The 26233-nt window shown below is 31.2% G+C and overlaps 1 protein-coding gene across 6 annotated transcripts in view; it reads left to right on the top strand.

Annotated features, from left to right (window-relative positions):
• The window catches only part of LOC141531577 (rap guanine nucleotide exchange factor 6), a 102771-nt gene that overhangs the window by 52957 nt on the left and 23581 nt on the right, over positions 1–26233 (top strand). For 5 of the 6 annotated variants that reach the window (XM_074249473.1, XM_074249477.1, XM_074249471.1 and 2 more), the window contains one exon: positions 14854–14929. In XM_074249473.1, coding sequence (XP_074105574.1) covers positions 14854–14929 — 76 coding nt within the window. Of the gene's footprint in view, positions 1–9625; positions 9978–14853; positions 14930–26233 lie in introns of those variants that run through there. The other variant, XM_074249472.1, reaches the window with a different exon arrangement.

Here is a 26233-nt window from a genome sequence, read left to right as displayed (position 1 = left end):
TTAGCAAATGAATGACATTCATATCGTAGATATGTCTTTTTATGTGTTATAGAAAGGTGAATTCAATTACGAACAAGTTTCAAACACTTGGTACTCGTTAATCAATTCGATTAAAAGCTGATACAAGTTAACCAAGCGATAGTAATTCCAATATAGCTTACACTTCAATGTTTAAACCCAAGCTGAAACAATTTGAACAATTATATCTTCACTTGAAGAAGCAACTAACTTATCTTGAATATATATCTTTAAATTAACGACTGCATTCAACTCTGGTGCCCGTAAAAATTATCCACTTTGAGCCTGTATGATGAATGAGAAGTAATTTGATCAGCTAAAATGAAACTTTAATTTGCTGACAGATTTACAAAAGATTCGTCTTTGAGAGATTAACATTAACAAAGGCTTGTTCATTGATTTAATTTGGCTTAGTTTCGCATTATACGTATTATTTTACCACTACATTTGTCAACTTTAAATTGAGACAGACAAATATCTGTTTATAGTACAGAGGCGGCAATATCCTCACTTTAGAACAGTGTAGTGTTGAGAAAGCTGATAGAGGAAGGCAAAGTGAAGATGATCAAATGTTTTGGGTATTCGAGTTATGTGTCTGCTAGTTGTACATTGTAGACATTTATATATGTATCTACAACTACGCGGAATAGAATGTTATTTATGTATCTTCGAATACATACATACAATATAGATTACCATGTTGCGTGGGTAGTGAACTTCACTACCCTCCTTTGCCAGCAGGGTCTCCTCAATTCATCATCCGTTTGTAGCATTATATTCCAAAACGTATTACTTTAGTACATATATTTATAGATAGACGGCGTTTTATTCATTGATTGCGCAGTTCTCTTCGATATACATATTAATAGATTGATGTTTTCAGTCAGTCCGCAGCTAAGCTTTTTATAAACTCACATTAACCAAATTTAACTAATGAATCCTACTCTGTGAATGAATTTTAAAAATTTTTGCTTTTCTGTTATGATACCAACAGTTTAAGTTTAACCGGTTATTAATTCAAAGGCAGTCGGGAATATAGCTAGTATGACAGATATTTAAATGCCTCAGGGTGTATTATTATTATAAATAGAGAATAAGCCGGGTATTATTCATTTGGAATGGATTTAAATGCAGTGCAAGATGTTTACTTTATTTTAGAATGATATATTGGAAAACTTAAAGGCTAGTTTTTGAACAAAAAACTTGAATAATAATTAATTTCCAGAATTTTAGTTTTTTGGTTCAACCCTCATAACAATAATTTATATCAAAAACATATGTTGAAATTTTAAAAATATATTATCAATAGCTAACTTTTTTAAACTTACAAAAAATTTATTTTAAACTGCATAAGAATTAATTTATTCTTAATATATTTTTTTCATAACAAAACTGTTCAAAAAAATGATACAAATTTTGAGTTTTACCGTAAAAAATTTTTTCACGTTTATGACCAATTTTTCTTCACGAAACTTCCAAAATATATAGTTAGATATTTTTCTGTTGAAGATGAAGATGTACATTTAATATATAAAATATTTAACTTTTGAAATATGGTGGATGAATACAGCCAGTGTATCATCTTTTGTATCACATAAGCGAAGTATAACAACTTTCAGTAGTTTTTTATAGCGCAATTTTTTCTTTGAGCGGATATGAGGATTTTCGCTTTATTTTTCATTTTTTCGTTGCGTCTCGCGAAATCTAGAGAGCCTTTGTCTCCGTAGTTCAATCGATCGTATGAACTCGTTGAACCATGTATTAAAAATACTGCTAGTGATAGTTATATAGCGAATAGTATACACATATATACAATGTAGAAAGAAGAATAAAGGAATTTAGTTATATTGTCAATTAAAGAAATTTCGGTGTTTTGTTTGGTGTTACTCGGTATCGATTTATTGTTGGTTTGCTTGCAGTAAGGATAGTTGTTGTTGTTTAAGAAGTTTTATACGGTCCATTAGATCGATGAGCTCCAGCTGAGAAAGTAAAGACAGGAAATCGATCGTGAACGATGTAGAAAGGATACCGTGAAGAAGATAAGAGATTACGGGTAAAATTCGAGCTGACCTGGCCAGATTTACCGCCAGTATTGGAGTACATAGTACTTTATCTATATTGATATAAATTGTGCTTTTACTTCTTTTACTCGTCAGACTTCTTTAGAACGAAAAAAAAATTCTAAGGCTTCTTTTTTCAAGTGGAAACATTTCGCAAAATCAGAACCGAAATTAGTCGAGTAAATAAACAAAAATAAACAGTCTTCAAGGTTCAAATGGATCTTTTGCAAGAGTTTTTGAGGAAAATGCTTCGAAAGTTATTTTTTTAACTAACTAAATTTAAAAAAAAAATTTAAAGACTAAGATGAAAAATTGTAGAAATATAGTATGGTGTACAGGTATTTTCTTCAAAGATTGATGATAAATTTATGGTTAACTTCAGAATAATTTAAGAAGAAAAGTTTGATTCTTAAGGCACCTTTTTTTGATTAATTGTGTTATTCAACCGAAAACACTATAAATTACATTTGAAATAATATTGACTATAAATTATATAACGCTCAAAACTTTTATTTACAAAAAAAGGTAAAGTATTTTTAAAACAACCAAAAGTATTCTTCATTTAAAAAAAAAAATAGTTCCTTTGAATATGAAAATTTCTTCTTGAAATGTCAAAAACGCTTGAAAGTTTCTACTTACATCTTGACCCCTGAAAATATTTTCAGATTTCAATAGAAATATATGCAATAATATTTCTATTATTCAAAAATTCTAAAGTTATATAGATTTAGTTCTTCAATTCGATTCTTGATACTTAAAAACTTTTTATGGATAAAATTCGCTTGAAGCTCTTCAATAAAAGTGTTCACCTTTTTTCTTCTTTGGTATTATCATTATCATTGTTATTTCACTACCAAGTACAAACTTCAACAGCACAAATTTTTTCCAACCAAAAAAAAAATGGAGATTTTCAAAAACCGAAGTGTAATTTCTAGATAAAACAACATTAACAGCTTCTGTCGGAACTTTGAAAGAAACCGTCGTTAAGAAAACAAATTTGGTTTTCCAAAAATAAACCGGATGAATAAAATAAATTTGATTACCACGACAATTAACGGAGAACGACATCAAGCCTCAATGAATTAACGAGTAATTCAGTTTATACATAAATTCCTTCCTCTTTCCTCAGTCATTGGCTGTCATCCAAAAGTCTTCTCCATCAGCTCGTATTCCTTTATACCTAGCTCACATACAGAGAACCCTCGTTTTCGGGTGGAGCAATGCAAACAAAAAACGTAATAATAAAAAGGGAAAAGACCTACGTCGTGAATCGTTATCGGTTTTTTCGAGTGGAACAGTTCACTCGGATTTCCTGGTACTTTAACGCTAGTAACATGTCCTGTGGATCCTCCAGCTTCTGAATAAGAGCTACTTTCTCTCACACACATGTGCTCGTATCATCGTCTGCACGTACTGCAATATCGTTTCTCACCCGCTCGTAGACTAAATCTCACCCGTTCGTAATAATGAAATTGCAAGTACTTTTCATTCGTTACCTACATTCACCAATACCGATGAAAATGAAAACAAAAAAAGAAATAAAAAAAAAAAAAAGCACACGTATGTGAAAGTATAAAAACCTATTTACCAAATCTCAATGGGAATTTCTCTCCATCTATTTTTCCATTCACTTTCACTATCATCAATTTTCAGTCATATCAAAACTAAATCCGTAGATAGCTATCGGTACTTCATATATCCCTTCAATTTTTTATTTTCATACTGATAAAATAATTTTATAAAAATATTCCAAAATGGTTACACGTGTTTGAACTTCTTGGTACGAGAGCCCACCGGTCTCTGGATCAAACATGAAAAAATTCATTTCCTGAAAAAAAAATTTTTCTCTCAGAAATGAAAATTACCATCTATAAAAGCTGTAAAATAAATTTATTTGACTTTTTCCTTATAAATCCTTCAATATCAGTAAATGCAATATCAGCCCACAAAATATTACAGCTGACGTAGCTATTTAATTTTTTTTACAGCTTAACTGTCTGTTTAATAACTCCTAACTGTTCTATAAAATCCATCTTACCTTCTTCGAACACATAATACATAATAAATAATAATAATAAACAACCGAGATTATTATTAATATCAACCCACGGTTTGAGTGTAAAATGTAAGATGAAACAGATTTAAAATTTACGATTGTGGCGTAACGAGATAATAGCTGTTGATCTCTTCAAGCAAATGCTAATTTTATTGAGAGTCACTGGATAGTGTGGGTGTTTATTAGTAGCAAGCGCGCTCAACCGTTTGGATTTTCCACGATAAAATATTTTTTATCCTTTTTGTTTCTCGTTGTTTTCCCTGTTGTTCCCTTCAGTACTTCACAGGTACGTTCCACATAATATAACCCTTGCGAGCTACCAAAGGCTGCTTTCCCTTTCATTTTAGCTCACTGGAGCATGTCCATGCAGTACCGCGACATCACGCTGTCGATAGCCTGTCGCCCTATCACCAGTATCTCCATTATAAATTTTCACCTTTTTTTTTATCCTTCCGGAATTACGGGCCGGGATACACACGCCCGATACGGCAATTACACCCGACTTACACCAATAACACAAACAACAGGCCTAAACAACAGGTATAGTGGATAAGATTTGCTATATAACTTCCTACACTTCCCCTTGACTGCATGCTATTTCACTGATGAGCTTACTTTTCATTTACGCAACATAACCAAAGATAATTACTACTTCCAACATTAAACAACTAACATGTGTTAGACGTTATTTATATTTATATATTTATTTGACACGGTTTAAATCAACTGATATCATGCGGAAATAAAATTTTTACAAGTATCAAAGCCTCTTCTACACATCAAAGCCTCTTTTTAAACATTAACCTGATTCCGGGAGCCAATCACGCGGCCCTTGAGTATCACATAAGTACAACTGAACCAAACTACTACAAACTCTACACAGCAATATCATATCTCTCGAGTTGTCTGTACAATATCACATGAATATATACGGGTGGATTATATTATGTCTTTTTTAAAATAACAAAGCCATGAGATCATCCGGCTGGTTTTAGATTCAACCAAAAATGAGCATACCTGATGTGATGGATGTAATATATAAATTTATCGCTTGCTTGCAAATGAAATTACTTATTTTTTATACAAAATATTCATTCTCAAGAACTTTTCCAAGCTAAGTTTTTCAATATTTTTTTTTTCTCGCGGTAACATCTTTAATATTTAATAGTCAAGAAGATGAAGTAACTTTGTTTTGTTGAAAAACTTTTTAAATTTAATCAGGTGTTTTTTTAAAAACAAACGCTAAACACATTTTAATATTAAAAATACTTTTCACACAAAACAATGTGTAATTGTAAAGTCGTATGCGTTGATCAAGGGTACCTACATTCGAGGACGGAATTGACGATGGGAATCCACCTCGTTAGTATCATACGCCAGCACAATATTCCAAGTCATGTTGTTGTCCTTTGGACATCTGTCCTTTGGAATATAACGATTGGTTTCTATTATTTTCGTAATAGAGGAGTACAATTCTTCGAGGTCTTGTACTTACTCTACATTATTACGCCGTTAAAAAGATTTGTTTGGGAGGAAACTCGATTTATTGATACTTTTTTCGATTTTTAATAGATCTAAGAGGCTTTTACTGGACATTTAAAAATATTTATTGGTGCAAAATGTTTCTTAATGCATTATTGAACTCTTAATATTTATTTTTATAAGTTTTGAAGTAAACATTGACAAATTTTATTGATTTTAATTATTTAGATTGTCACAAATTCTTCAGTGATATTAAAAATCGCTAATCAAAACTAATTTTATGACATTGATAAAAAAAAAATCAACTTGATTCAATAGAAAAAATTTGTAGCTAAAAAAATCATTTAAAAAAGTTTAATACTCATAAATGAAGACAGACGAAAAATTATTGAACCAATAAATATTTTTTACCGATAGTTTAGTTAGCCAGTCTTGCAACAAAGTATCAGCATTTCTGTTACAACTTTACCAGCGTAGGAAGAAAGGCAATGCATAAAAAATAAAACAAGCAAGTGCATAATAACAAAACAAGTGATTTGCAAGCCCATTTTTGTTGTGTCTTACGCTCAATGTTTTACTTCTCAACTCATAAATGACGGAACAGCGTTGTATCGGTGCTTTTGTTCCTACACATAGACTTTTATAAGTACATCAGCTAAATAAGACCGCGGCGGAAAGTAGATGGAACCCAACACAAGTTGAGCAAAGTACCCAGCAGGTAACATTGCTTGAGCTCTTCATAGAGAGTACAACCGAGCTCGTTATCATTGCCCTCGGCGGTAAATGCAACTAAACTGCGGTGTTGTTTTTATTTTTTACCGAGTAGATTTTTTCCCAGTCCCAACTATTTTCGCGGGCCTCTTCTCTTGGAGATCTTCGCTCTTCGTGCAGTCTTCAGTGATGATGTAGACGCTCAAGCCTTATAAATATAAGAATAAATATTCTTCTCGGCGGTGTTATGTATGTACACGCCGTTTTTGCATTAATGCTTCTTAAGAGCACAGAGTGGATGTGGATGTATCTTCCGGGCACTGGGATGCACTTTACAGCCACTCTTTTCCACAAACTATCGGGTTAAATTACCTTGTACATCAATTGGCAGTCGACGATGAGTTTTAAGCTGGTATGAGGCTCAAGTTCCAGTTGCCCACTTGCATATTTACTATGTTGTAGACTGTAGACTGGACATGCAAGGATGGATAGTAGATGGATGGATGGATGGATGCTTCGGTCCCTTCTTTGCTCACTTATAATCCACGAGATGGAAAGAATAGAGCAAGAACTAAGGACTAAGATACGGTAGTTTTACTTACAGGAGCCTGTTGTTATTTTTATGGTGTGTGCTGAGAAAGAAAGCAAGAGATCATTGCACCGGAAGAGTAGACACGGTTCGTGAGGCCGGTGTTAATTCAAATTAAGATTCCGCGTATTAATAATCTCGAAATCTTACTTTGTAACTGTACGTTTAAAATGACAAAATCAATTACAATTCACTTTAATGTTTAATAATCGTAAAAAAAATTAAATCTCATGAATTTTATTCTTAAAAAATTTTTTTATTATTTTTATAATAATCTCTATCGAACTTACGATAAATTTTTCTCTTTATTGCTTCAATTTCTGCCTTGAAATAAAGCTAAACATTTTTTTCTTTTTTAATTTAATTAATCGACTCCAATTTCTTAAAAAATTTTTTAAGTTAAGGAAAAAATTTGATTGATTAAAATTGAAAAACTCGTTAAACTTTTCCATCTTCGATGCACAATATACACACCAGAATACTATAAATAAAGCAAATACTTACAAAGAGCAAATATTTGTTTAATTTACTGTCGGTTTTGTGCAATTACAGTCAGTATCAGTGCTTCTGTATCAATCCGATAACACACGTGTCTCGGTGGAGTGTAAAACACACTTGTCAGGATCAAGAAAAATAAGCACAATGCACACTGGGGGTCTGTCTTCTTCTTTGTTGCTTTCTGTTTTTTTTTTTTTTTTTTTTTTTAATAGTATTTATACCATACGTAACATCTACACCGAAGAAGACTAGACGAGGCGGGTTTATTGATGCAATACGTATACATTATATTCAACTTATGCGCTCGTACTCGGTGCTTTGCAAATAGGAAAAAGTTTATGTCTAAATCACGAGAAACTAAAAATAACGGAATCTTCAATTTCATCTCTTATTCTTCTCTTTCATTTAATTACAGCCACATTATTATTATAACTTTTATTTCCATTCAATGAATACCTAACTTTTTAATTTCTAAGTTTTCCCATGTCCTACCAGCTACCAGCATACCATACTGCGTCAAATAAAAATATTACCAAGTTAAATTAATTTTTTACGTGACAGATTTTTTATCTATCCCTTGGAATGGAATAAATTTGGAGAACATCGGGGCTAAGAAGTGATGAAAATTCTCCGCGAGTAGTGGTTGGTTGAAATTTCAATTTTCTCTTCTATTTGTCAGAAGCTCTTCTCACTTTTTTTTTTTTCTCCCTATTTTCTGTTAATTCTAACATCCACAATTTTTTTTAATTTTCCCTCTCATATTTACTTGTCACGGCGGGACCTAGGCGTGGGCTGAGAGAACATAATGCCAAAGTAAAATAGAAAAATCTCTGTGCATATACCGGCTAAGACAGTACAAAGTATACTTTAGGTATGCGCGTAAAAAATGTCAACCCAGACAGGTAAACGCTGACAACACCTGGAATGCTTTGCTCAATATAACACAAAGCATCTTCTTCTATCAAAAAATCAGAATACTCTTCCTTAGAAGAAGTAAAACTCTATTTTCGAGATGGAGTAGACTACACTTAGCTGTATACGATGTTAGTCTATAGCTCTCAATTGCCTTTACAGAATATAATACTTCATGATATTCTTCTGAGCTTAGCTGGTTTTTAAATAAAAGTTTGACGCTGTAAAACGCCGAGATAAGGGGGTGTTATATAAAGAAAAAAACATTTTTTTTTTCTGAGAGTTGCTGCGTATGCGTGAAAAGAAAAAGACGTCAAGGAAAGAGTTGTAAAGGAGGAAAATTCTGGAGCTCGTTGAATTTTTATAAGCTCGAAAAGCATCAAAGTCGTTTGTCTCCTCGGTATTTTTTCTCATAATTTTCGCAACGGCATTTATTTTTTCACCGTCTCTTTATCTTGTAGATGAAAATGCTGATGCTTAAGTATTTACAATTTTTAATTACCAAGTAAATGAATTTTATTTTTCATCAAAACTAAAATATTCGTGCAATAAATAAAGGTGTCGCTGAATTTTTTTTTTTTTTTATGAAGAGAAAAATTTATCATAGAAAACATTCATTTTTTATCGGAGAAAAGTAAACATAATAATACACATTAGCATGTGACAACAGTGAAGTAGAAGCTCACATCTCTTTTGCTTTTGTCATATTTATCATTGTCTTTTACTTTTCGTTGTATTCCCACTTGTCTTGATGGTGCGCATCATATATCTGAACTGTAACTGTAACTGTAACTGCAGGCAAAGTTAACTTTAACTTTAACTTCCAGAAATTGTATATGTTGAGAGAAAAGAGAGACAGATAGAGAGTTTAGTTGTGCGGTTTATAAAATGACACTGCCTACTGAAGTAGTTTATTCAGTAGCTCGAGATGTAATACCTTATTTTTATTCCCATACACAGAAATAGGAACGCGCAAAAGGAAAAAATTAAATTTAAGAAGAAGGAAGATAAATACTGAACTTTTATTTATATTTCATCCCGCGATGCTGAGTAGTTTGCGTTGAATGCACGCCTCAAAATGGATCATCGCCAAGTAAAGTAGAAATGAGATTACAAATATATATACCGGGGGTGTAGGAGTAAAGAGACTGAAGCTTAGCTGATAAAAATAAAGGTAAAGCAAAAAAAAGAGATAAAGGTTTTATTAAGGTAAAGGTAAACCTTGGTCTACAGTAACAATTACCGAGAATGGAGGCGATAGAGCGGAATCGAAATCGATTCGGATTTGGACTTTGGCACGTACAAAGCCGCAGCAGACAACGCTTCTGAAGCTTCAGCTCTTATCTGTTTACTATTTGGCGCATAAGCGGTAAGCAATGCACAAGCATATGAACCAGGTGAGGAGTCCAAATGGTTCTCCACCTGTTCGTGGACAGGTTAAACGCTGGAATAGCTTCCATGGTGGCGGCAATTTTGAGACTAATCCTTCGAATGTTAATGGAGAGAGATGTCTCAGTCCCAAGAGCAATCTCGAGCCCTACAGGGCTGTTCCCAAAGCCGTTCAGGTACTCAGAAGTGAAAGTGTAGACCGAGGTCATCGCATTCAGCCGCCACCACCCCCGGCTTTTCCTCGACGACGTTTTTCTGTTTGGTGAGTTTTGCTTTACCAATTATTTCTTTTATGTTACTAGAATTACGGGAATATTGTGTTGTCTTTTTTATTTATTTATTGAGCTGTAGAGTTTTATTTATAGCAATAAAAAAAACTCCAATTTTGGTAAAGATTTTTTTATGTACTGAAATAAGTTTGAATTTTTATTATTGAAGAGGGAAAAAATTTAACTTTAGAAATTTAAATTTTTCCATCTTAAAAAATGCCAATTTAATGATAATCCAAAAAAAAAATTGTATAAAACTTTATTCATTTTTAATTTATTCAGTTTTTAATAGTCTAAAAATTGATTTATGAAAAATTTCAACGAAAATCAAAACAAGTATACAATTTTTTTGTCTTGTATGTTGGACAAATGTGATCAAAAAATTTATTGATTGTATTTTTTACAAATTATATTCAAAAATTCACCACAAAGAAGGAAAAAAAACGAATAAGACAATTTTTTGATTTGTTATGGCAGATTCAAACAATTATGTAATTTTTTAGAAAAGTTTGACGATTATTTAATAATAAATTACGAAAGCATAAAAATAAATAAATAAAAAAGATTTCCCATATTGTTTTATTAAGAACGTCAAGTGATAATTTATATCGATAAGTAAGTAATTAATGGGTTCTATTAAGGGAAATAGGAATTAATTTGTTTGAACACAGCGCGCATTGAGAATAACAAAGCAGCTGGATGTGTATTTCGGCGGTTGTTGAATTGTAAGCATAGACGGCGATGAACTTTCCAAGGGTAACGCTTGTGACAGAAAGCACAAGGCCATAGTCCAGTCATCGCCGAGTAAACCGAATATGTACACACCGCCATACAAGTTATATTATATCACTACATTCACTAGACTATATAGCAAACTACGCCGTACATAGGCACGTTGAGGATGAGAAACTGGACTATATGTAGGGTCTATAGGGGTCAGGTATGCTATTCAATTGGTAAAATGAATAAGGGGATAAGAGCAACGTAAATATTTTCTCATCACTCTGAGTGGTGGACGGGCTACTGTCTATATAATGTCTATGTCCCGGTATCACCCGAATGGAAATAACTTTGTCAGAATAGAAATAGTAATAGTAAAAGCATATAGCAGTTAACAGCTCTTGCGACTTGTCGTTTTCATTAAAGTTAATGCCAGCAACCAGGAAGTTTATCCGTTTCAACATCTATATCTTTATCACTGAACAGTTAACTAAACCAGATGCTTTTTATTCTTTCTCTTATACATACTTTATTTTCCCGCTGATGATTTACAAGCCACAATGTTAAGTGTTTTCACATTAAACAAGATATATATAATATATAACGTATAATGTGAAGTGATATTAAAGGCGGTAGAAGCTCAAAGACCGCCGGAGATGAGAAAAATTAAAAAACGAGAAAGAATATTCATTTTTCCACCGATAAAATTATTCTGGGGATGAAAAATCTTCCAGCCTTGGACTAGACAATTTTTTGATGAAATATTTTTTTAATAAATCAAAAATAGAACAATCTTTTCCTTAAAAATTTAATAAATTAAAATCTAGATCAAATCAACCAACGCTAAAAAAAATAAAGTAATCATCTAAATGTTGAATACTTATGTTTCAGCCGAAAGTTTGTTTAAGCAGTCGATGGTCGTAAACTAAAATTGATTGGGCTTATGCGTGCTAGTAATTTACAATTAGGTAAAACACGTCTTTGTAGCAAGCGATAACTATGTAACTATATGTATTTATGGGAGTCAAGGTAACAGTTCAATGCTCGGCTTGAAACTCTCAGTCCTAAACAAGATAATGAAATTGAATGGCATTGGACATCAACCCCCACTGTTTCTAATCAACTCTCGTAGGTCTCACCGCAGTGACGGTGTGTTAGGCCATTACGGGTAAATGGGTGGTTTAAGCCATTGTCTACATACACATATATGTCTAGTACATAGAGTATAATGGTATGTATGTGATATGCGAGTCTATTCAATGACCAAATCTATTATATGTAATGGTACAACGTATTCCATAGCCATAAGTATTGAAAAAAGATAGCTATAACCAGCATATGCGTTTCAAAATGCCTGCTGTTAGTGACGCATCGCAGCGCTCCCTGAAAATCCGAGCCCCTTTGTTCGATTAATCTAGCGATTGCCATGCATCCATGTGGCTCATGTTTGTTTTCTTGAATTAGTACTTTTAGTACAATTTTTTTTTTTTTTTTTTTTTCAAGTCTATTAATTAACAGTTGCAATATAAAATCTTTTTCTAATACATTTTATTTAAGAATTATTAAGAATTTTGAGAATTATTCATTTTTTTCCATTTTACTTTTCAAAAATTCTAAAAGATGGCGCTAGTGTCTTAATCTTAAAACTATACATGAAAATGGCGCTTTCCGTGTTAAGAGAGTGGATTTTTTTAGAAATGTAAAAATTATGCAGTATAATTATTTTTTTTTTTTTAATTTATACAATTCATAGATTTGAACATTAAAAAAAATTTTAATTATTAAATTGTAACAAACCTTTATAATTGATTAACAATAAAAATTTCTTAAGCTTTATTTTACTAAGAAAATATTAAAGTTCTTCATTTTTTGAATAATTTTTTTTTTTATAATAAAATAAAAATTTAAGGCTCGTAAATATATATTTAAATAAACTAAACATGTAAAAAATGTTCTTATTTAGGTTGTGGGTATCGAATCGTGAGTCTAGGGCATCGAGGGTAGTTTTTAGCTGAGAATTGAGCTTATTAATAGACAGCCCGTTTAATCGATTGATGGCGTGAAATAGCCCGTCATTGTAGGAGGCATATATGGTATATATGTATATGATATATGTATGTATGTAGAACATAGAGGATAGAGGATAGAAGATGGAAGGAATGTGCTCTGCACGGGTATAATCAAATCATATGTCTGTTGGAACATGGTGGTTATATGGGTGATATAATTGAATAAATGCCGATTGCGTGTCTTGTTATTTTGCATGTCGTGACGTTGAATTGCGCATTCGGGTTCTAATCTCATGTTTAATTTGCGAATTACTTGTCGATAGAGTTTCGTTGACGTATTTAAACATATTGTCGATATTACGAGTGCTGCGATATGTGTGTATGCATTGACGCGTGCATGATTATCGCAATCAAAGGCAAAATCGATCACCCGATCCATAGTTTTATATGGATAATGATAATATTGATGAAAGGGCACATTAATTTTGATATTAATCACCGTTGAGCTCGAGTTTGTGATTTAGGAGTGGCTTTACTACGTAACATGTCATTGCAAAACATGGTATTTTTGACGATAATGCTAGCGGTGTTTTCGTGTCTCTGGTATTTTATTTGAGTGTAATGATAATAATGATAGTAATGAAACTCGAGCAAATGTATCAATTGATGTTTTATTATTTTTACAGACGTTTTTTATTTCTTCATTCAATGTTTAATATACTTTTCTTTTTATTTTGATAAAATGAATAAGTCTTTTAAAATAAAATCGCGAAACAAGCTCGCGTGACTAATTAATACTCTGCTCATTACCGCAATGCGAAAACTTTTCAAAGATTGTGCAAAAATAAATTTTAAATACTGAAGTAGTTGCAAATTGCATTGACGAAATTGATCCGCGGTTTTTTATGTCCGTTTTTGTCATCTATTTTTACTATTAATTGTAAATTAAAATTTTTTTAATTGGTATCGAGAATTTTGATGCTAAACTACAGGGATAATAGGCTTTAAATCTCTCGATAGATTTATTTTTCACGATTATTAAATACCAATTCAATTATTTTCGTATTCTCTGCAAGGTTTTTAGGCCAAAAAGTTAACAAGTTTATTTTTTTTTTTTAATTTTGGATTTTTAACTCAAAGTCCTTGAGTATCCAGAGTAACTCAGATGTCTTTAAAGCTCTTAATAATTAATAAAATAAAATAAAAATTTTCCAAATTATTCAACAAAATAAAAACAACTTCGATAAAAAATCAAGATTAGATACCTGAATGATTTACAACCAAAAATCACGTACATAAAGCCTTGGAGACGTCACCAGAATTTAGTTAGTCTAATATAATATGGTAATAGAAACTTAGAAGATCCAAGCGGGGGTGAGTCGTGACTCGTGACACGGCTCAAAAGTCTGATAAGTCGGAGGCTATTAACGCCGTCGCGACGCCCACTTTCTCGGGTGTGGGGTATAATAGAACGCGTAATGGTAAGAGAATCACTAAATTGCCTTGGGAGAGAAGCGACGGCGCCTCTGGTCTTTCCTTGTTACGTCGAGACGTCGTTTTACTTTCGCTATCATCCGCACCGCAATTATACATCTATAACTATAACTATACATGGCTCACATATATATACAACATTTGTCCTCATATCCTTACACATACATATATACAAACACTAGACACCAGACCAGATGACATTGCGTAGGTGGGTAAAGCTATTAGCGCATTATATGAATTTTCCGCAAACTCCGTTGAGAAATAGGGTCTAGCTCACCCTCTTTAATTCCCAGTCAACCATCCAGCATCCAACATCCAACATCCACCAGTTAACCAGCCAGTTAGCAAATACACCCCTACTTTACATACATACATTCGTGATTAGTAAGCCCGCAATTATTATTATTAATTACGACCTTAGTCTGCTCTTAAATCGCTGATCGCATCCCTTCACTCCATCCCCTCGCCCCTTCGCGGTTCACCCATGGAAATATTTCATCGCCTTTTCCGCAAAGCATCCTGATCCTTAATTTAAAAGTTCTGTCCTCCACCTCCGCTCCTTGCCCGCAAAAGCTCCTCCAATTACGATGCCGTTTTAAATGTAAATAATTAACGTTTCGCCCTTGGGACCGTTTATTTGTTCCAGCTTTGGAAAGCGGACGGGTGGCAGTGCCAGGAGACCCAACGAGTGCTTCGTTCTCGAGCCCTCCGAGATGATTGTCGTAAGTATTACATTGTTATTTGTTTATTATAAGTATAAGTTTAAATATGCGCTTTTTGTTCGCCTTTTTACGGTTAAATCCATTCACGCTTCGCGCTGCATAATTACTTACATATGTTTAGGATATGTATATAAAGTAAAATGTAAGTACCGTTGCAACAGTTTCAAGGCTCGAAATTCATTGTTTCGTTATTTAAATCGGACAGACTATCAGTTTTGTTCATTAAGATGTGAAATTTTTAGACTTATTGTCTTTAATCATATTATTTATTATTTATGTAATTATTTCATTAGAAGCAATTTTTATTTTACAATGGGTAATGGTTCGACTTGATGTTATAACTGGAAATGCAATTTCCCATTCGTGGTGGGTAGCCTAGCGCAAACGCAGCGAATAGTGAAATTATAAAGTTTCTTCATTACAATTACCGAGCGTACTATTAATATAAGGAGTTTTTTTTTTTGCTTACGTTATTTTATGTATTTTGTTTATTTTACGCGCTTGTTATGATATAACCATGAAAATATATAAATGCACCTGTGAAAATTATACACAGGAAATTGTTTAAAATTTATATATTTACTTGGGAAAATATTAATTTATTGTTCAAGTGCTCATTTTATAAATTACTTTTTTTGAAAAAGTTATTATATAATTATTACACTTTTTAAGCGGAAATAATTCAAATTACCAACAATTTTAATAATTTTTTTTTTTTTTTTTTAATTAAATATGAAAAATTGTGTTACAGTAAAAAAACTTGATTGGTTAAAAACAAAATTAATAAAAATTCTTGTTTACTTTTAAATATTCATTTTCTCTTGAGATATCTCGAAAAAAAAAACTTACAATTTTAATATTTCATAAAACCAATTTACATATTATAAAAGTAATTTAAAAAAAAACACCCTTTCAAAGTTTCTAAGAAATTTCATGCATTTTTAATAATATTTACTCAACATTTTATTTTATTAAAAAAAAAAAATTAACACTAGAAATTTATTCAATTTCTTTTAAAAAAAATTGTCTTCCGTATGAAAATTTATTCAGAAAAATTCTCATTAAATTTCACACCCCTGCATAATTTTTAAGTACATACTCAATAAAAATGTTTTACAATCACACGAGCAAAAAAAAAAATCTATCTATTTCCTCGTGCAATTAAATGACATCTCTAATTAAATTGGAGTAAGCACATTATTTCACTTATTTATAAATATAATTCGTAATAAGATAAGGCAATGACGTCCAACAAATAATTAGTTTAATTAACGAAGCAAAGTTTTGCAAACAAAATTGTAACAGAAAATGTACCAAACATATAACATGAAATATGATCCGCGAAGCATCATTTAGCTTCTCAACTCATCGAGTCTTGAATGTTGATGTTTGGAACAAGCAACAAACTTATATTCCGACATTCCTGAAGACATATCGCGACTCAACGTGAGGGAGACGTGACCTGAGACAAGACATTTAATCAATATTACCTTTAGTGATGCCGATGCTGCTTTCGCTCTCGTATACATGCATGTAAATGTAAATGTAAATATATCCGTGTGTATAAAACACTCCAACATACGGGATGTATTTGCAAACATATACACGTATTGCTCCAGGAACGTGTTGCTCGGATCAGATGAGATTGGTATTGCTATTGGGCGTTTGCTAACTAGCATATGCAAAGACGGCTGCCTGCGATACACATACCAATAACAATAACAACAACAATAACAATAACAATACAAGGAACGATACAAGGGCATATTGATTAATTCTGCTCTCATTAATAGCAAACAACGAGTAATTACATTCGAACTCACTCAATCAGCTGTTTAAATATCTGATAATAATACCATTACAGTCATAATTATAATTATAATTGTCATTGTTATTATTCGACAACTTAATTTATTTTTAATTAATTGCTTTATACATGCTTCAATTTCGACGGGTTCGTATTTTATTATTGAGTCAAGCTGAACACAATCAACAACCACGCTGTGCTGCCACCTGCAGTCAAGGAATCTGCAGTACCGATTAATTTAATTTTAATTTTTTGTTTGACAATTATAATGAGATTGGAAATAATTAAAATTAATTATTGACTGGCTCGGTAAAATTAATTTATAATTCATTAATTTTGTTTTAAAATTTTTATTTTAAATTGGGAAATACAATCTAAATTTAAATGTAGGATGAGATTGAGGATGGAAAGCTGTGGGAAGAAATAGCTAGAGATATAGTACAGTGTTTTCAATAAAATAAAGTCGGTATATATGGATGTAGAGGATGAATTGCGTGGTTTTAGTCTGCTCGGTTGGAATAAATCGTTTTAGCTCGGAATCGACGATCGGGTGCGAAACCTTGTTCCAGGTAATACGATACCAGCGTGCATGGATAATAACGCGGGATCCCGGATCGAGGTTGCTTGTATATATATGTATGCGTGTATAATAGGACGATACGAATGTTATCTACGTGGATGAGGATATGGATACTTTTGGATGTAACGGTCGATCACGATTTTACCATTGGACAAAATCAAGTGAACCATAAAAATAAATTGGTGAATTTTAAAAGAACCATTTTGGTTTGATGGTTTTTTTTTTTTTTTTTTTTTTTTTTATTGTTCACGGCCGCGGTATTATCAATGGAATATCTTCATTGTTCAGTTTAATACAAAGCGGAAAATTTTATTGTTGTAATAAATCAACAGTAAAATCTGGTTGGTTAATAATAATAATAAAAATAAAAATCTATGCTGTTTTTTATTTTATGTCGGGGGAAGAATAAATAAATTTTTATTTATTTGAATGAAATTTTGATAGAAAAAACATTTTTTGGCTCCAAGCTTAGAATAAAAAAAATTGCTAGATAATTTTGTCTTAAAATTCAAAAATGTATCAATTATACCATCAAAGATTTTTTGAATAATTTTTAACCAAACATTTTTTTTTTTTTTTTTTTTTTTTTAACTAAAAATAACTTTAGTATTTGTCAACGCTTATAAAAAAATAAATTTTTACAAAACAAATTAAATTTAAAAAATAAAATGTTTTAAAAAAAAATAATTCTTTTTTACGTTGAAAATGAGCAAATAAGACTAAGGTAGTGATTGATAGTAAATACTTGTTAGCATTACAAAATTCGCTCGAACTAAAATCAGTAAACAGTATCGTAAAAGCAAGATCGGGAACGCATACGTGATAAGCACACCAATACTATCTTTTTCAAACTCAACAGATCTTTTTTTACGATCGGTTTAGTTGCTATGCAATCTAAACCCTACAATCCTCCTTCCATAGAGTACTTTACTCAGTACAGTAAAACCGTATCTATATCGTATCGAATCTTATCTTACTCGACTTTTTGAGCTTCTTAGCAATTGGCATTATCGAAGAATATAGAAGCAACTCATTCTACTATATTACACTCTGTTTACCCCCAATAATATACAATGTCTCGTTTGTACCTACATTACCAGGGCCGCAAAAAATTATATAGCAAATAAAACGAAATTAATTGTCGAACAAAGAAAGTAAAGATAAAACTGGGTCATAGAAATAGCCAACGGGATGTTGACGTCGTCTGTATCTATGGTAGTGAGTCCTCTTGTGTATCTTCATATCTTCGACATGACTTCCTGTCGCCGCGACACCTCGAGTAATCATTTCATTTAATAAAAATTCAGAGATAGAAGCTTCTGTTTATTTACTAAATTAATTATTAATAATTAATTGCAAAATTATCAGGACTTGGGACTGCATTTTATACACATGGAATACTTCTCTGGACGGCAGCGATCATTGTTCTCAGTCTACCAGCGGAATCAACGACACGCACGTGGGGTTTCGGGTAACACGAGTCCCCTAGGGACTGTCTATACGTCCGACTTCGTATCTATGACGATCATAATTCTACAAGTGCTCTGCTGACCTGACACCGACGCAATGTATAATGCAATGCAATGCAATACATGGAATTAAATAGTAGTGTTGCGCGTCACATGCATCAGTAAACACACACACACACACACACACACACACACACACACACACACACACACACACACACACACACACACACACACACATATATATATATATATATATATATATATATATATATATATATATATATATATATATATATATATGTATATTCACATATATGCATACACATGAATAATAAATATCGTGAGCAGCCTCGTGGCGAAAATCTCGCGTTACTGTTTTATGTTATCCCGCGGACGCTGTTGTGTACGCCGGTTTTCATTTTATTCTATTCAGACAAAATTGTCGCCGGGTTTTTCATTATCATTGATTATTTATCGACAATCGTGTTGGTACTGAGTTGCACTGGTACCGTGTCACTCAGTGCGACGGTAATTTTTTTTTTTTTTTTTTTTTGTTGTTCATTCGCTGGGAAAATACGTGGAATATTTGATAGAGATGAGTTTAATTTGATTGAATAGAAATAGTGGGTAATTTATTTTTTAATTTTGGTAGATTGATCTGTAATTTGTCACGGGGTGAGTTGAATAAAATTTTTAGAACGTATAATTTAATTATTGATTTAAATTTCGGAAATTTTGGTATCAATACTCAAAAAAAATTTTGTTTAGATAAATTCAAAAAAATGACAAATTTGGTTTTTTTTTAAATTATCTTTTAATTAAAAAAATAATTTTAATTAAAGATATAAAATTGTATTTAAATATTTCTTCTAATAAATTTTGAAAAAATCTTTAAATGAAGAATTAAATTATTTTTCAGAAAGTTTTTGTTTTTTAATTTTTTTATTTATTTTAAACATTAAAAAAACAAAACTTCTAAAAATACACAAAGCATTGTTTTTTTTATCAGAAAAAAAAATAATTAAATCTTTTAAATAAATTCAAATATTATAAATTTTATTAAAATTAATTAAACTTTAATAAATTAGTGAAACACCTAAACAAAAAAAAATAATTTTGTTTGTTCTGAATTTATCCTAATAATTAAAATTTGTTAAAGGTGAAAGTTGACAAGAACATAAGGATTAAATAATGAATAAAGATACACGCCTATAGTCGTATATATAATAAATAATTCCTGGCGCATGAATAAACATTTAATTAAATTATAGAGGAAGTGAATGTTTATTATATCGGTAGTTTGTGAGTTGAGCAAACATCCCTGGATCCAGTGACTTTTCTGGACTTGTGAACTTTAACCTCTGACCTCTCGGGTGCGGGAATGGAGCATACACATGCGTCCAATAATATGAGTACGCATAGACATGCAAACACACTGTAGCAACTAAACAAACAAACAAACAAATAAATGGAAAGAATGGATGTAAATTTTCTATCGGAGTTTAATAGTACGCGTGTTTGATCTGGACGTGCTCAGACGACCCTCCAGTGACATCTAATTAAGGTAATCCCATAACTCATACAAGCCCGAGTCTGGGCCATACTGTCCCGAGTCCGGACTACACTGTCCTCTGCGTTCCGTGTTGGACGTTTTGCAGGGGTGAGATATATCTCGACCCGGTAGTCGGTCTCTGACTGACGAGATGTCTGTCGAGTTTACCTTGGCATCCTGTCACGGTTGGATGGCTTCGATAATACCGCTGACGTCCTTGACAGGTCGTTATTCTCTTTTGCCAAATGTATAATATTATATATTATATATTGTCACTGTTTCCTTATTATATTTTTTTATTTTATGAATAAATATTACTGGGGCGAGGGACGCTAGGCGTTAGATAGAAATCGCAGATCGGGAAAATATAATGAGACAGTAATGGTGCAAGGATAAATTTTTTTGATTAATGTTTTCGGGCTTTTAGATATATTTTTATATTTCATATTTGACGAGGGATGGATTATTGAGATTCAATTGTTGGGGTAAAAATAATAGACTGACGTAAAAACATCATTATAGGGATATAGTCGAATTTATAATCTACAATGTATTTTAGATTTCACTAGAATTTGAATTTGCGCGCGCAAGCGCGCGCCTGAGTTTAGGGTTTACATATATTTTCATGCTTATGATATATTTGACCAATCACGTTACGAATAGTTTGCTTACATGATATATTTTCATATTTTTCATCTAAATTATAAGAGTGGATTATTATTATTGTTCATTATGTATGGAGATATTATTATCGGATATAGAGCGCTGATGAAGCCATACAAGAGTTTACATTTTTTTAATCGACTGGTAGAATATATGAAAAAAAAAAAAAAAAAAAAATTTATTGATTAAACGTCGTTTTTTTTTTTAATTAAAAAAAAAAAAAATACATTTTTAATTGCAATAAAAAAATTTAATTTAGAGAAAAAAATCTTAAGAATAATTCTGAAACAAATTTTTTATTTTATTTTTCTTAATTAAATTCTCAAAAATAATTTTTGTTCTTCAAAATTTTCTTTTGAATCAAAAAAATTTTTTTTTAACAGTGCATAAAAATTTAAAACTTATTTCTAAAACGATATTAATAATAATAAATCTCAGTATTTTAAATATAGATAAAGTTATAATAAACATAAATATTGCATAAAAAATAATACGTAATATTTTCTCGATATTTTTATCACGTTTACGCGCTTCCTTGGCACACACTTTTATCGCGTATTTTTATTAAATATAAAATTTCAATAGCTTCTTATATAAAAGTCTTTGTATATAATATACTATCTACTATATATGATATCCTGGTATATTCATACCGACAACTTCTAATTTAAAGTTACACGTCACGTATATTCAACCTCCGGATCCCGCGCAGCTTACTTACAAACTTTGATCCTTACACCCACTAATACCAATACTAATACATCCATTATATGTTCAGTAGTGGTAGTAGGCTTCCCTCGAAAGCTCCTAAGCTCATCGCTCCTCTCGAATCACGTAACCCGGGTTCATTACCCATATGTTAATAACCATAAACTATATCGTAAGCTCAAAGGTTGAATATATTTGCAATAAGCCTGCCCGCTGGCTGAGGCGATACCAACACTTTCTTCGGTCTCTTCACTCTCTTCTCATCACTCATCACTCGACAAACTTGATGCGATCTCAGATGTGGGATGTGAGATAAGCATCCGCACGAAGGATTCAATCGCGGAAAGGTTATCTTTTATTTTATTCCATGTCATATCCATTCATTCATCCCTATTCTTCTCTATCTTCGTGAAAAAATTTTTTTATACGGTCAAATATTTCCTGATTAATTTTCAGATTAGAAATACAAGGATATTTTAAAAATTTTGCGACATATCAGGCCACAGGAAATTTTTTTTTTTAATCTTGCTTATAGTTTCGGTAAAATTTTATTTATTTTATCAGGACAAGCCCATCTTAATCATTATACTCATCAATTGTTATTAATATCATTCTTTTTATTTAATAAAAAACAATTTAGTAATAATGGAAATAAAATTAATTTCGAAAAACTTCCTGGTTTGGCTCCGCATGCCCGTAACTTTTTAGAAATGATATTTTATTCAATTGACTTTAATAAAAAAGTAATTCAATTCTTATTGCGATAAATAATAAAAAACATATATAAAACAACAATTGATTTAATCTCATCAAAGTTCATTTTTTTTCGACGCGTGTGGATCTTTCTAGATTTTAATTTGTACAATTGATAAATTTATTAAATGAATTGAATTTAGCTTAATAAAAATAACAATAAAATTTTTATGATGAAATAAATTCAATAAATTTTTTTCACGATTAAAAATGATAAATATAAAAATATAAAATATCAGAGAAAAATGATTCATAGCAGAGGAGATATGTTAGATGTTACTAAAATATTAGTTTTACTCATGGGGTTTGGAATAAAACGGCACCACATCCGTCGTGATTCACGTACGTCATCTCGTGGGATCCTCCACGTCACTTTCGGTGAGAGGCGCCATTCAGTCGCTATTTGACTCTGCTCGGTCAGCACGATCACGTCCATAGTGTATACATATTATATTATTATTATACACAGTACAGTGGTGTAAATGGTTAGTGGTAAATGGCAAATGGCAAATGGTTTATGGATGTGGAAGAAATTCGTGAAGGTCTACACGTATTAAAGTGAAAAATAAAAAGTAGATTTTAAAATGGAAAATAAAAATAGAAGAGTCGTTGAAAGGAATTGAATGACGGGAATATAGTGCATATATATGTAAGGGTGGTGTATATAGTAATAGTTGTAGGTAGACTAGACGTAGACGGACGTGTCCATTACGGGGAATTCAATTTCTATCACGACGTTCAGTTGGAACTCCATTACGGTATTCTGGCGACGTCGACGGGGACAAGGACAAGGACGGAGACGTCGAGGAGAAGGACAAGGACCAAATGGTGAGGACTTGCAGTTTAAATCCCCTGTGGCTTCTGGCTAAGAAAGCGCATACAAGTATATACATATGTGTCAAATGTGTGCAAATGTATTGAGCATATAACCTTGCTTTATTTTTATTTCTATTTTATTAAAAAAATAAAATAATAAATAAAAAGAAATTGTGAAAAATTAGTTCAAGAATTTGATGGAAAATATTTTAATTAAATTTTATTCGCTCGGTTGTTTACTCAGTAAATATTGATGTAAAAGAGAATAAATATTTGTATTTTTTTTTTTATTTCCAACGTGGGAGTAATGAAAAATTGAATTAATTTTTATGTGACAAAATTTTATTTATTTTTTTTTTAAATTAAATTTAACGTCAAGATAAAATTAAAAAATTTTTCACGATAAAATATGCCAAGGAAAGAAAAATAAAATTGATCTTTTTTTAATTAATAAAAGCTTAAGAATTTTTTACAATTATAATATCAAACTTGAAGTAAAAAAAATGTTTAATTAAAACTAAGTAGAAGTTGACGATTCTTAAAGTATTTTAGTTAGACATTCCAAAGAGTAATTATGAAGCGATAAAGGATTTTAAATTTGAAATTAAATTTTCTTGAAATATTCCATAGACGATAATAAAAGTGATAATAATAATAATAATTAATATTTTTATCTACTTTGTTGACGGAACTGAATTCATATCTGATGTAAAAAATATTTTTATATTTTATATAATATATACAGTAAAATATAAGCTTGATGATTTATTACATACACTCGCAATTTTATTACCGCGATAAATTTATTTATCCCTGTCCGAAAAAATTCATCATGGCTTTATCTGTTTATCTATATGTGTATTTATATGTAACAATAAATTTATTTTATATTCCCCGTTACTTTACTGGAAGAAGAAAAAATGACAATATTTTCCGAGCGATCCTCCAGCCGGTGTAATGCTATCGAGTAGAATCCTCATCAAAAACTACCCAGGACCGAAAAAGTAAAATAAAATAAAGAGGGCGTAGAAGATAAATCCAGGTGAAGTTATGAGGCTCAGCAATGTCCGATTCCCATTATTGGGGTTACCTCGTGCCCGAAAGTCTCCAATATATATTCACGGTTTAGCGTAAACGCTATTTTTCTGAAACGATGTACGGATAAAAATAAATATCAAGGGAAAAACTCTCCGAATAAAACAAATTATCGTAATAATAAAAAGGTGAGACAAAAATTCAAACTAAATTGTCCAACTTTTTTTTTTAACTTTCTTTTTAAAAAATTAAAATACCGCAAAAATAAATCATGGAGAATTTATTACCGCTGAAGCTAAAGTGAATTATTTTTTGCCGAAATTATTTAACCTCCGACTCCATTACTCCATTAGCGGTGCATTAACTCTCCCCCCTCTATTTTGTAAAAATTTAATCATTATTTCGGACTGCGGTTTTTATTATATACTATACTTAAATATATATATACACACACATATATATTGCTGTGTCTTGTATCGGTGGTGGTTTTTTATTGAGTTTTTTTGCTGGATGAATTTCACTTTTACTCGACTTTACTCAACTTGGTCCTCCCCCCTGGCTTTTATTCGCGGGTCGAGTCAACATAACCCGCAAGTTCATTCATCGTACTCACTGCCGTAACGTAACTTCTTATTCCGATGACTACCCACTGTAAGTTATAAGAACACGTTTCTCCTTTCCTCCCTGCGACTACTTCCGCCGACTTTTAACGGCTACAATATTACATACATTTGCATCATTTTAATTTCATTATTATTATTTTATTATGTTGAGCTTGTAAATCATTTAATTGAAAAAATATTGGAGAAACAAAAACAAATTTGTCGACAAATGATTTTTTATCAGTGAAGATTATTTCAATTGTAGTTTTGAGATAAGATAACAACATATGATTAAATTGTTTTTTTATGAATGAAGTAATTGATTTAATTGGAAATTATTTTGTAAGTTTACTGAGTTCTGAGAATATGTTTTGACGGAAGTTAACAGTCGTTAGAAAAACAAATGCCTTATGTTGTTTATTATAATAATAATATAGAGGTTTGCAACTGACAGTGTTATTTAATATAACATATTAACAACACATACGAATGTAGTCAATTAATCAATTTACGTATTTATTTAAATTAATTATAGGTAATGTTATTTTTAGTTTAAATTATTTAGTTTGTTTTTATTAAAAAAAAAAAATGTGTGAATTTAAAAAATTGACGAAATAATAATAATAATAATAATAATAATAATAATAATAATAATAATAATAAAACAACTTAGATTTTTTTTTAAGTTTTCTTATTAAAAAAAAAAAAATAATAAAATAAAATAAAAAACAAAGTTTAAACTTTAAATTGATAAAAAATTGAACAAAAACATTCACAAGAAAAAAAAAAACATCAGATTGTTCACTTGAACTGTAATAAAATGTAACAAAAATAATTTTAAAAACAATAAATACTTGCAAGATATCAATTTCCACCTGCAGAAAAAAACAAAACAAATATCGAATAAAATAAATAGACAATTATTTAAAAAGCAAACAACTCAACAAAAGCCGTAACCCGGAAGACAATTATCCATTGAAGAATCTCCTTAAAAATCAAACAAACAAACAATCTTTATCTATAAAGTTATCAAGCAATGCAACCCAACCAAAGCATACAAGCTCTACATCTACCAACAAACCACTTAAACAAATTATCCCGACAGTTGCTTTTGTCACTCGTAACCGAACTAAATGAAACCTGCAGCCCGATAATTATGTCACTCGCACCTGTTGGAGCAAAAAATAACCCCGCTCTGACATCACGTACACAGTGCATATTTAATAGCTCAAAGCTCACACTCATCCGACCACACACTCTGATTTCTCATGCGTGACTCAATAAATAGGTTAACAAAAAAAAAATTACTAATGTTA

Source organism: Cotesia typhae, unplaced genomic scaffold (genome assembly GCF_013202065.1).
Source record: "Cotesia typhae breed Kobodo isofemale line unplaced genomic scaffold, CoteBio_Ctyphae contig_5, whole genome shotgun sequence".
Taxonomy (NCBI): Eukaryota; Metazoa; Arthropoda; class Insecta; order Hymenoptera; family Braconidae; genus Cotesia; species Cotesia typhae.
Note: the sequence above shows the minus strand (reverse complement) of the source record. Positions and strands in the feature narration are given on the sequence as shown.